Genomic DNA, 11233 nt, shown 5'->3' with positions numbered 1-11233 from the left:
TCCCTGTCCACACTCCACTGCCATAACTACAGGAGTGTACCGCTAAGCCTGGACCAGCGCCTCCTTAGCTTGGGAAGAGCACTGTCTCTGTGCACGCTAAACACCGGACTCGTTGCTCTTAACTGCCTCCCTCAGGTGAGGTGACACCCAGGTTAGTTCTGCTACTCCCCAGTCTCTCTTGCAGTATGAGGTCTCAGCTGTGCACAGAGGTAGTGGCTTAGTAATCTGTGGTTATTGCCTGCTCTCTCTTTCCATTACAGTGCTGTTTCCCTACCAGACTCTAAACAGCTTGTCATTGAATCTGAGTCTCCAGACCTTGCTTTGTGTGTTTATTATGTGCTTAGTGACTGAGTGCAAACGTGTTCCTACACAGCAAAGACAATGTGGGAGGGGCAATCTCAGCATGGACTCACCTCATAGCGAGTCAGGAGAAAGGCAAATTAGAAGCCAGCCTGGGCTACATAAGGAGCTGTTGTCTCAACCAATCAATCAATCGATCAATCAAACACTAAACCAAGAAAGATCTCCCTTTGTAAGTACCCCCGAATGGGATGAGTGTGTGGATAAAGATCCTTTCCCAGCCTAGGCTAACTTCAACAAACTCCTCTGGGCTTTTCTTTCTTACTGGGGACTTGATTTGGGAGCCTTTGTGTTATTCTCAGCATTTGCCAATGCTGACAAGTCAGCTTAGCCCTGGTAGCCCCATTCTTTATTATCCAGTCACCCCGGGGATCTGTGGTAGTTTGAGTGAAAATGGCCCCATAGCCCATAGGGAGTGGCTCTATTAGGAGGTGTTGGATTGGATGTTGCCTTGTTGAGGAAGCATATCACAGAGGTTGGGCTTTGAGGTTTTAGATGCTCAAACTAGGCCTTGTCTCTCTTTCTTTCTGCTCTCTGTCGATCTGGATATAGAACTCTTAGCTACCTCTCCACCGCCATGTCTGCCTGCACACCACTGTTGCAGGATATTTGATTGCACAATGACACTCTGAGACTGTTAACCTTGAATCAGGCTGTTCAGTTAGCAACTAGCTGGCCAGAATTAGCCATAGAGATTTTGGAGGACCAGCATAAGTTTAGAGAGACTCAGGAAGTAGCAGGGAGGGGCTTAGAAAGCTTCTTGGGCCCTTTAGCATCCAGGAAGGAGAAAGAGTTGAGGTAACTGGTCTCTTCTCCAGCACTTCTCTGCTGAATCAGGATTTTATCCCAATAGTTGACTCCCAAGTTTTTATTAATAATGAAAAATTTAGATAACCTCTTTATGCCACCATGCTTCCTGCCATGATGATAATGGACTAAACCTCTGAACTCTAAGTCAGCCCCAGTTAAATGTTTTCATCGATAGGAGTTACCATGGACATGGTGTCTCTTTACAGCAACAGAAACCCTCACTAAGAGAGCATCTGAGGAGACATAGTCCTCCCCCTGGAACATAGCCCAGCTATGATCTGCTTGTCCAGCCTGTCTTTCTTTATCATGACTCCTGTAACACAGAGCGAGCTACATCCCCCTGCCTTTCAAGCCTCATCTTGATCATTTTCTCCCCATGGTCCTCTACTCTGCCTCTAGGTACAGATCTCTAACTGTTCTCGGAAACACTTCTCTGCCGAACGTGGCAGGTCACACCTTTAGTCCAGCTGCTTGGGAGGTAGAGTCGGACAGATCTCTGTGGCTTTGAGGCAGGTGTGGTCTCCACACTGAGTTCCAGGCCAGCCAGGACTACACAGTGCAACCCTGCCTCAAAAAGGAATTTTCAGTACTAAAAATGATTTGTTCACTGGGGGGGCTGGGGAGTCCAAGATCAAGGGCCCAGCAGATGTGGTATCCGTTGAGAACACGCTTCAAAGTTGGTGATTTCAGGCTGTGTCCTCGTGTGGAAAGGAGAGCCTGAGCTCCCTTGGGGTTGGTTTGCTTGTTTTTATAGAAATTACACAAAAGAGAGGTTTCCTTGTGACATCTTCATGCATATTTTGTACCTTGCTCATGTCACCCTCAGTGTCTAGGAGGTAGGCCGCACGTTTTCTTCTTTCTTCTATACTCCTATCCTCTTTACTTACGGTCGTCTGTCCCCCACCCCCCCCAACTTTTCCTTGCTGCCCTGCTTCTCTCCCTGTGCAAACTCTATGGCCCAGGGTCCCCACACCATCACAATACTGTCATCATGCCTGCTTTACTCTGCTTGAGTAAGTGAATGCTGTGTTTTCTCCCTTTCAATGGAAGTATGTATAATGTATTAAAACCCAACACAGAACAGACAAGTTTTGCTCACAGTTCACTGCAATTCTCAAGCGCTTGTGCCCAAGTACACAAATAAAGGGAAGGAAAAGAACCACAGAAACAACGAAGTCAGAGCCTACGTTTGGCTGGAAGCCACCGCTGTTCACCACAAGTCAGACATTTCAACATAGGATTTAAAGCCTAAATCAAGCAGTCTCCTTGTTTGGGCTGGGAGGAAGCTGAGGGGAAAAGCCTGGGGGGTTCTTAATCCCACCAGAGCTTTTTCTTTCTGGATTCTAGAAACTGTGGTCAAGGGTATCACCAGCCAGAACAAACAATGCCTGTATTCCTCTGTGCTTTGGCTGACCTGGGGCTTGGTTATAGGAAAGGCACACAGACCACTGTACTTAGAGAGGGCGACGAGCCGTGTGAGAACCTGTGAGGGCAGACACACCCACTCACATAAACAAAGCCCAGGTGGGAAAAGCAGCCATCTAACTCTACCAGGCCTTTTTCATAAATAGCTGGACTTTCCGGGTGGTGTGCTCAGAATCACGTAAAAAGAAAGCATGCAGTTGCTAAGTAATGGGGCTCCTGAAATCAAGCTGCCAGGATGGGAAGGCTCTGCTACATGACTCCGTGTCTCTTGGCAGTGCTGGGCATTTACAGACGTCACAGGTAAGCTATAGAACAGTCAACTTCGCTTTCCGATTAGCAACGGTTTATTTCTAGCATCATCATGTCACAAATAGTGTATCGAGTATACACAATACATGTGGCATATTTATACCAAAACATTGTGTTGTTTATCTGAAAGTCAAATTAACGAGGCATCCTGCAGTTTGTTTGCTAAATTCCCCAATGTGAACTGCCTGTCTTTCTTGGTTTCCTCTGTCGTAGCAGTCCTTGCTGCGCTTGTGGACAAATGGGACGCGTTGACAGTCACAGTGACGTAGCTGTAGCCGATCTTGTGGGTGTGCGAGCTGGCCACTTCACTCTGGAATACTGGTAGACACTCTGGCCAGCCCCGAACCAGCCTTGGCTGCAGCTAGTCTGAACAGCAGGTTATCCAACTTAGATCTCGTCCCCCTGAGCAGATGAGACATTGGATGTCTCAGCCTAGTTGTATATTTTGAGATGATTCCCCCATAGTCTCAGGCATGTGAACATTTGGTCCACAGTTCGTGGTCTTGCCTGGGAAGTCTTAAGTGGTGTGGCCTTGCTGGAGGAAGTGTGTCACTGGAGATGGACCTTGAGAGTTTAAAGACTTGCCCCATTCCCAGTTCACTCTCTCTGCTTCGCGCCTGTGGTTCAAGGCCTGAGCCCTCAGCTTCCTGTTCCTGCTGCCGCATCTTTGTTCCACCATCATAGACTAATCCTCGGGCGCTGCATCCCAAATAAACCCTCCCTGCTGTAAGTTGCCTTGGTCGTGGGTGAACAGAAGTAACAATGCAGGAGCTGGCAGCAGGAGTGGTCCTATTGCTGTGACAGACTGCACTGTGGTGCTTTTTACTGTCTCTGGTCTAGGAAATCAGGGCTTCGTGGGACATCCTAGCTGAAGCCTGGGAGACAGGACCATTCAGACTGTGGAGACTCCGCTCAAGGGTTTTCAGAGAGAAATAATATTAGCAACTGTGTTAGAGACCCGTTCTGTGGTATTTTTGACAAAGATCATGGCTGCTTTCTACTCATGTTCTAGAACTTAATCTGAAGGTATTTATTTAAAGCAATGTACTAGGAGGGACAGGGGAGATGGCTCAGCACGTAAGAGCACTACTCCCTGCAGAGATTCAAAACTTGCTTCAGTTCCCAGCACCTACATAGAAAGTATAGTTCCAGTTCTAGGGGACTGGGCCATCTCCTGTGACTGCCACTGGCAGCAGGATTACACATGTATATACACACAGGCAAAACCCCCATACCCATAGGATAAAACAAACCTTTTCTTGAAAAATTAAAAGTACTGGACTCATTTCTTTGGTGGAGGAGATTCTAACATGCCCTAATAGTGACTCTGTCATTTGCTTATTAGTAATAACTCTTGTGCAGTCCTGCAATGAAAAAGAACAACTAGGGCAGAAAGAAATGAATATATATATGCATATGTGTATATATCTATAACTATAAACCTATATATCTCTATGTATACAGTTTTGAAAGAAAAGAACACTAGCAAGCTTGGTGTTTCAGGGAAGCTTGCACTGGAGACTGTAACTGTGAGAATATTATCACCAATAAACAAAGTATTGATCTACATAACAATAAAGGGAAAGGCACCCTCAGGGGATGATCCCACCTAGCTAAACTTCCAGCACCTAAAACAGCACAAGGCATTTCCTGCTCCCGCAGGGCAGTTGCCATCCTAAACTGATGCTGTTGTGATTCCAAGGAGCCGGGTCCATCCCAAGTGGGCAGCTGAACTCAGCCGTTTCATCCACATGGTCCTAATTTTAGAATCATAAAAGATAAGCGGTCATGGATTCATTCTCCATGGCTTCACAGAGCTCCCGATGACAAGAAATATATGTCAGGGGAGTCCGTGTGTGAAGACCCGAGAGAAGAGGAAGTCCTGCTGGGCCATTGCATGAAGCCATGAAAGTGAAACCGGGTGTCGCCCTGGAGAGCTGTGGGACATCTGTCAAGGAGCTAGCCTAAGGGAGAAGTGTGCTGTGGTCAACAAAGCTGGAATGGCAGAGCCAGCTAAGCCTTTTGACACTAGACATGGAAGTGTAGGATTTGGCATCTGACTGCTGGTTTTTAGTCTTGCTTTGATCCAATGCTTCCTCATTATGCCCCCCAGTCCTCCCTTTTGGAACGATAATATACATTCTGTGCCATTTCATGTTGGAAGTACATAATTTGCTTTCTGGTTTCACCGGGGGTGATAATTAAGAGATTGCTTTGAGTTTCAGAAGGGAGTTTGGATTTAGAACCACTGTTGTGACTGTAGAAGTCAGGTGGCTTTGAAGTTGGAGCATATATTCTGCTCTGTGATATGGCCACAGGCCCACGAGGGCCAGAGAGCGGAATGCTGTGGTTTGGATGAGAGGTCCTCGGAGGACTTGGCACCTGTGAAGACCCTGTGCATGCGGCTTCAGCCTCCTTTGGTTCACGTGGTCTGTGCTTAGTTGGCTCAGAGGGACTGTTCTGGTGTCCTCTGTCCTCTCCGGCCCTTACATGCTCTCCACCGCCTCTTCCACAGCATGCCCCTGTTTTCATTTGACAAGCGACAAACACACCCTGTCACACCTTATGCTCATTTCCACTCTCGGTGTATTTTCTTTCATTATATAATTGGGTTTTGTTGCCTTTGAGGCATTTGATATAATCATGGTTTATATTTCCGTCTTATTGCCTTTTTGAAAATAACAATATGCATATTTCTTTTCATTTTTTAGACACTCCTTTCCGTTATATCTTCGCATATGTATTTTATTTCCCTGTCACTGTCACTATGCACACGACAGAAAGGAACACGAACCCTGTGGACATTGTCTTGCAAATTCTTGGGTATCTTTCACCTCTTTCCTCATCCTTTAAATTTTATATATTTATTTTGAGACAGGGCGTCTCTATGTATCTCTAACTGGCCTGAACATTTACATGGATCAGGTTGGCTTAACAATGGTAGAAGCCCACCTGATCCTACCTCTGGAGGACTGAAATTAAAGGTGGATAACACCATGGCCAGATGTTAAAAACTTTCACGAATTTATTTATTTTAGTGCAAGAGGTTTATCGGCAGAGTGGAAGAGCGAAAGGCTATGTCGGAGTGGGGGCTTGAGAGAGGCAGGCAGAAAAGAGGAAGGAGAGAGAAAAGAAGAGGCAAGAGAGGAAAGAAGAGACAAAGACTAGAAAGAGGCAAGAGAGATGGAAGGACAAGAGGTAAAGAGGCAAAGAGCTGCTAAAAACTTTTAATTTCTACTTCAGTGATCTGATCTCCTCATTTATGTTTTTTGTTGCTCTCTCTATTCTCTTATTCCTTGTAAATATTCTGATTTATCTCTATTTTTATATGATTTTTTTCCTTCTCTGTTATGTTTGGGTTTGTCTTGCTATTTCAGACCCGAGGCTCTCTGTTTCTATTGTTCTTCGCTTTCTTCATAGAGGCCTTTTTCTTATGTCTTACTTTCCTATTGATGTGATGAGGTACCGTGACCAAGGTCACTTGCCAAAAAAAAAAAAAAAAAAAAAGTTTATTTTAAGCTCACGGTTCCAGGAAGTGAGTCCATGGCCCCCATGGTGTGGAGCCATGGCAACAGGCAGGGAGCCATGGCATTGAAGTAGTAGCTGAGAACTCACATCCTGAGACACATGCATGAAGTAGCGAAAGAGCTGGGAATGGTATGGTCTTTTAAAACCTCAAAGCCCACCCTCAGTGGCATACCTCCTCCAACAAAGGCACACCTCCTAATCTTTCCCAAACAGTTCTACCACCTGGGGACCAAGTATTCAAATATATGAATATAGGGGCCATTCTCATTCAAACCTCCACACCTTATATATTGCAAATGAAGATAGCTTATAAATCAATAAGAAAAGTGGATATCCTAGTAACCAAAAAATGTGAGGCGATATTTCAATAAGAAGAAAAGGTCTGGCAAGATGGCTTAAGTAAGCAAAGTTATTTATCACCAAGACTGACATCCTGAGTTCTGTCCCTAGAACTCATGTGCAGAAGTAAAGAACCAGCTAGTTGTCCTCTGACCTCCTGTTCTAGTTGGTTTTGTGTACCATCTTGACACAAGCTAAAATCATCAGAGAGGAAGGAGTCTCAGCTGAGGAAATGCCTCCATGGAATCTAGCTGTAAGGCATTTTTTTCAATTAGTGATTGATGGGGGAGGCCTGTGGTGGGTGATGCCATCACTTGACTGGTGGTCCTGGGTTCTCTAAGAAAGCAGGCTGAGCAAACCATGTGAAGCAAGCCAGTAAACAGCTCCCCTCCATGGCCTCTGCATTAGCTCTTTGCCTCCAGGTTCCTGCCCTGTTTGAGTTCCTGTCCTATCTTCCTTCAGTGATGAACAGCAATTTGGAAATGTAAGCCAAAATGAGCCCCTTCCTTCCTAGCTTGCTTTTTGGTCATAGTGTCTCATCATAACAATAGAAACTCTAACTAAAATACCTCCATGTTCCTCAACAAATAAATGTTTAAAAAAGCAGAGTAAAGAAAAGCATTAAAATGTGTTAAGTTCTAACTACTTATGCACAACACGGGTTCTTGTGCATCATCTTATCACACAGCACGTTTGTTTAAAACACTGCCTTTGTTAGGGTTTCTATTGCTATGAAAAGACACCATGAAAACAGAAACTCTTATAAAGAAAACATTTAATTGGGGCTGGCTTACAGTTCAGAGGTGACAATCTATTACCGTCACCACTGGAAACATAATGGCACATTGGTAGACATGGTGCTGGAGAGGTAGTTGAGAATTCTTTTTTTTTTTTGATTTACTTATTATGTATACTACATTCTGTCTTTTTTTTTTTTGATTTACTTATTATGTATACTACATTCTGTCTTAATGTATGCCCGCACGCCAGAGGAGGGCACCAGGTCTCAGTAAAGATGGTTGTGAGCCACCATGTGGTTGGTGGGAATTGAACTCAGGACCTCTGGAAGAGCAGCCAGTGCTCTTAACCTCTGAGCCAACTCTCCAGCTCCGGTAGTTGAGAATCTACATCAGAATCAGCAGGCAGCAAAGAGAGTGACACTGGGCGTGGCTTGAGCATCTGAAAGCTCAAAGCCCACCCTCAGAAACACACTTCCTCCAACAAAGCCACACCTACTCCAACAAGGCGACACCTCCTTACAGAGCCACTCCCTAAGGGCTCTTGGGGGTCATTTTCATTCAAACCACCAGGAACACCAAAGCTGACCCTGTATAGAAGCAGGCAGGGGTCACACACACTTTTCTGCTTCAGAGCACAATAAAGGAGGCATTTGGCATTTTTATATCAAGGATGACCCGTGTCAGCGTCTCTGTCTCTCTGTCTATGTTTTTTTTTTGTTTGTTTGTTTTTTTTTGGTTTTTTTTTGTTGTTGTTTTTGTTTTTTTTCGAGACAGGGTTTTTCTGTGGCTTTGGAGCCTGTCCTGGAACTAGCTCTTGTAGACCAGGCTGGTCTCGAACTCACAGAGATCCGCCTGCCTCTGCCTCCCAAGTGCTGGGATTAAAGGCGTGCGCCACCTCCGCCCGGCTGCCTATGTGTTTTTAAGTCTCCAGCTTAGTTCCCAACTCGTGCAACTGATCCTGTAGTGACATGGAGGTAGGTATAGGACAGTTTCGGGTTTTTACAGTGACACTCCACAGTGACTGGTTGGAGATGGAAAGTCATGCATATGTCTCTGCATGAAGTTAACATCTGTACCTAAACAAACTACACAGCATGCTGGACCCTCATATGCCAGGACTTATATGCTGGGTCCTTGCTTAGTTTCTAAGTCCCTGCACGAATGGGGGGTGGATGAAATTTAAATGTGGTTATAAATGCTCTTGATTTGAGTACTTTTATTTAGCAGAACTTAGTGACTGGATTAAAAACAAAACTTTTTCTCATATGAAAGGGAATAGAGTTTAATCATTCCTGTTTTTCAGATCTCTTCCTCCTTCCCCCCACACAACTAAAGGTTATTTTAGGGCCTTAAACATAAAAGGCACAAACACACAACTACCAGTTTCCATTCCCTCTACAAGAAAACGATGGAAAGTAATTTTCACAAAAGGTGTAAACAATAAACACGGAAACAAAAAGAATAGAAGGGACAAGAGCCGGCAAAGCCACTGCCATTTTAGTGGCTGCAGGCAAAATGAAAGGTAGCTGAGTTCATTTCTGGACCGAGAATCAAGAAGTGAGAGAATTGGAGCCCCCGGCATGGGAGAAGGTAGCAGACAGGAATGGTCCGTATGAGATTCAGGGTTTGTATGCAGCATGGTCCATCTCGACTTTCATCTCTCCACACCAGTGACCAGGTCGCCCAGCCCTGCGGAGGTCCACGTGGGCAAGGCATGGCTCTGGACCAAGAATCCAGACTCTGGGATGCCAGGAGCTAAATGTTCTGGGATGGAAATACGGATGAAGTCAAGTTACAACCAAACAGTTTGCCCATCCCTAACGTTTTCCCACGTGGCCTCCTTTCACCCCCTGCCTGCGTCTTGTACGTGCATGGCCTGTGATGCAGGCGAACCTGCAGGCACGAAGCACGTGGCCTCTAAAGCCCCGCCCCCTCCTCACCAGCATCCGCACTCTCGCGAGACTTGGATGTGCATTCCAGGACAGGAAGAGACATGCTTGGCCACCATGGTGGGCGTAGGCTGAGCGCAGTGAGGCCTTGGGAGTTTCTCTGTGTGTGAGCAGAAGGAGATGGGGGAGAAGAGGGTGGAGCCGCAGGACTTCCTGAAGAACTTCCGGGAGTACCTGAGCCAGCAGACCCGCCAGGTGAACGAGCTGGCGTGGGACCTGGCAGAGCAAGCCCGTGAACCCGGCCTCCCCGGCCTCCCCGGCGATGGCGATGCCCTGGATGGGAGCCCGGTGCTGATGCTGGACGACTTGGGGAGGACCTTGGACGGGAAGCTGCAGTGCCCGTACTGCAGCTATGCCAGCGAGAGAGTTGAGCGGCTGCTGGAGCACACTAGAATCCACACGGGCGAGAAGCCACACCAGTGTCACTTCTGCCCCTTCGCCTCGGCTTACGAGCGCTACCTCGAGGCTCACATGCGGTCCCACACCGGAGAGAAGCCATACAAATGCGAGCTGTGCGCCTACCGCTGCAATTACAGAAGCAACCTGTCCCACCATCAAAGGCGCAGGCATAATTTGTTACCGCTCACCGGGCCCCGGGCCTCCTTAAGCAGTGTGAAAATGTGGGGGGACTTGCAGAATAAAAGCAGCGTAGCGGGTGGCAAACGAAGGATGCTCATTGATCTAGGTCCATCTTCTGGGGTCGTTCAGAAACCAGACTACCCGAGCGATTTTCCCCACAAGATCCTAGATGTTCAGAATGACTTCTTTGACAGTATGGATAAACCTTCACTCTGTGGACTGCTGAGGGACCCCGAGGAGCTCTTGCTAGTGGACAATTCCTTGAATCAGATGTCTGCTCTAGCAGGACACTTGTCTAGCTTGTCACCTGAAAACCATAACCGCGTCTCAGCTGATGTAGACTCCAGCCTCGATGAAAATCCTTTCATGATGCAACAACCCTCTGCCCAAGGGAGTGCCCCTCAGAGCTCCCCCACGGTCTTCGAGCCTCATCCACCGTCATTTAGTCACAGAGACTGCAGTCCGTTTGCAGGGCCCAGAGGCCAGCCGAGTGGCCACACCACCGGCACCTCCATCCTCGGAAACAGCCAGCCGAGCACTCCGGCCCTAACCTTGCCAGCGGAGGACCCTCAGCTGCTTTCCCACTGCCAGCACTGTGACACATACTTTGCAGACAACGTCCTTTACACTATCCATATGGGATGCCATGGGTACGACAGTCCTTTTCGCTGTAACGTCTGTGGATACAATTGTAAAAACAAGTACGATTTTGCCTGTCATTTTGTAAGAGGCCAGCATAACTAGAGCTGAGAACAACCAACCTTACCTTTATCCAGTTTAGCATTTTTGGGTGGTTAGAGTTCTCCTTTCTTGGTAGGGCATTTTTTAATTTAAAGTTTATATTGTAAGATATAAATCTGATGGTGGAAACTGCTGCCCCCCTGTATTCTCTCTCCCTTACCTGCCCTCCCCCCTTTTTTTAAATAAAATTTGATCTGGTCAAGGTTCAATCATAGTTTTACCAGGTGTTTAGTTAAATTTTCCTTACTTGTGGCCCTTTAACTTTAAGGATTATTCACGCTCTTGGTATTTCTAATCTTCATTGCATTTAGTTATTATTTCTGTCATATTTCAAACCAGTAGAATACTTTTTCTTCTGTAAATCTTACCCACCACATTTCTGTGCTGATAGTAACTCTGAAGTTGCCATTCGTTGGTGCTATCTAGTTCCTACACTTAAATTGGACTAGCTCT

General features: G+C 46.4%; 1 protein-coding gene across 1 annotated transcript; it reads left to right on the top strand.

The window, feature by feature from the left end:
* The first annotated feature begins 9580 nt into the window (after nucleotides 1–9580).
* On the top strand, nucleotides 9581–10783 carry LOC121462105 (zinc finger protein Pegasus-like). The gene has a single exon (XM_041673492.1). It carries the CDS (start codon nucleotides 9581–9583, stop codon nucleotides 10781–10783), a length of 1203 nt encoding a protein of 400 aa, XP_041529426.1.
* Nucleotides 10784–11233: the final 450 nt, after the last annotated feature.

The sequence above is a fragment of the Microtus oregoni genome, unplaced genomic scaffold (genome assembly GCF_018167655.1).
Source record: "Microtus oregoni isolate MIOR12 unplaced genomic scaffold, Mior012 000024F_ref0000369, whole genome shotgun sequence".
NCBI classification, from domain to species: Eukaryota; Metazoa; Chordata; class Mammalia; order Rodentia; family Cricetidae; genus Microtus; species Microtus oregoni.
The sequence above is the reverse complement of the archived record's forward strand: the minus strand, read 5'-3'. Positions and strand labels throughout refer to the sequence as shown.

Excerpts from the sequence above, each read along its gene's own strand:
- LOC121462105 (XM_041673492.1), top strand. The coding sequence starts at position 9,581 with ATGGGGGAGAAGAGGGTGGAGCCGCAGGACTTCCTGAAGAACTTCCGG.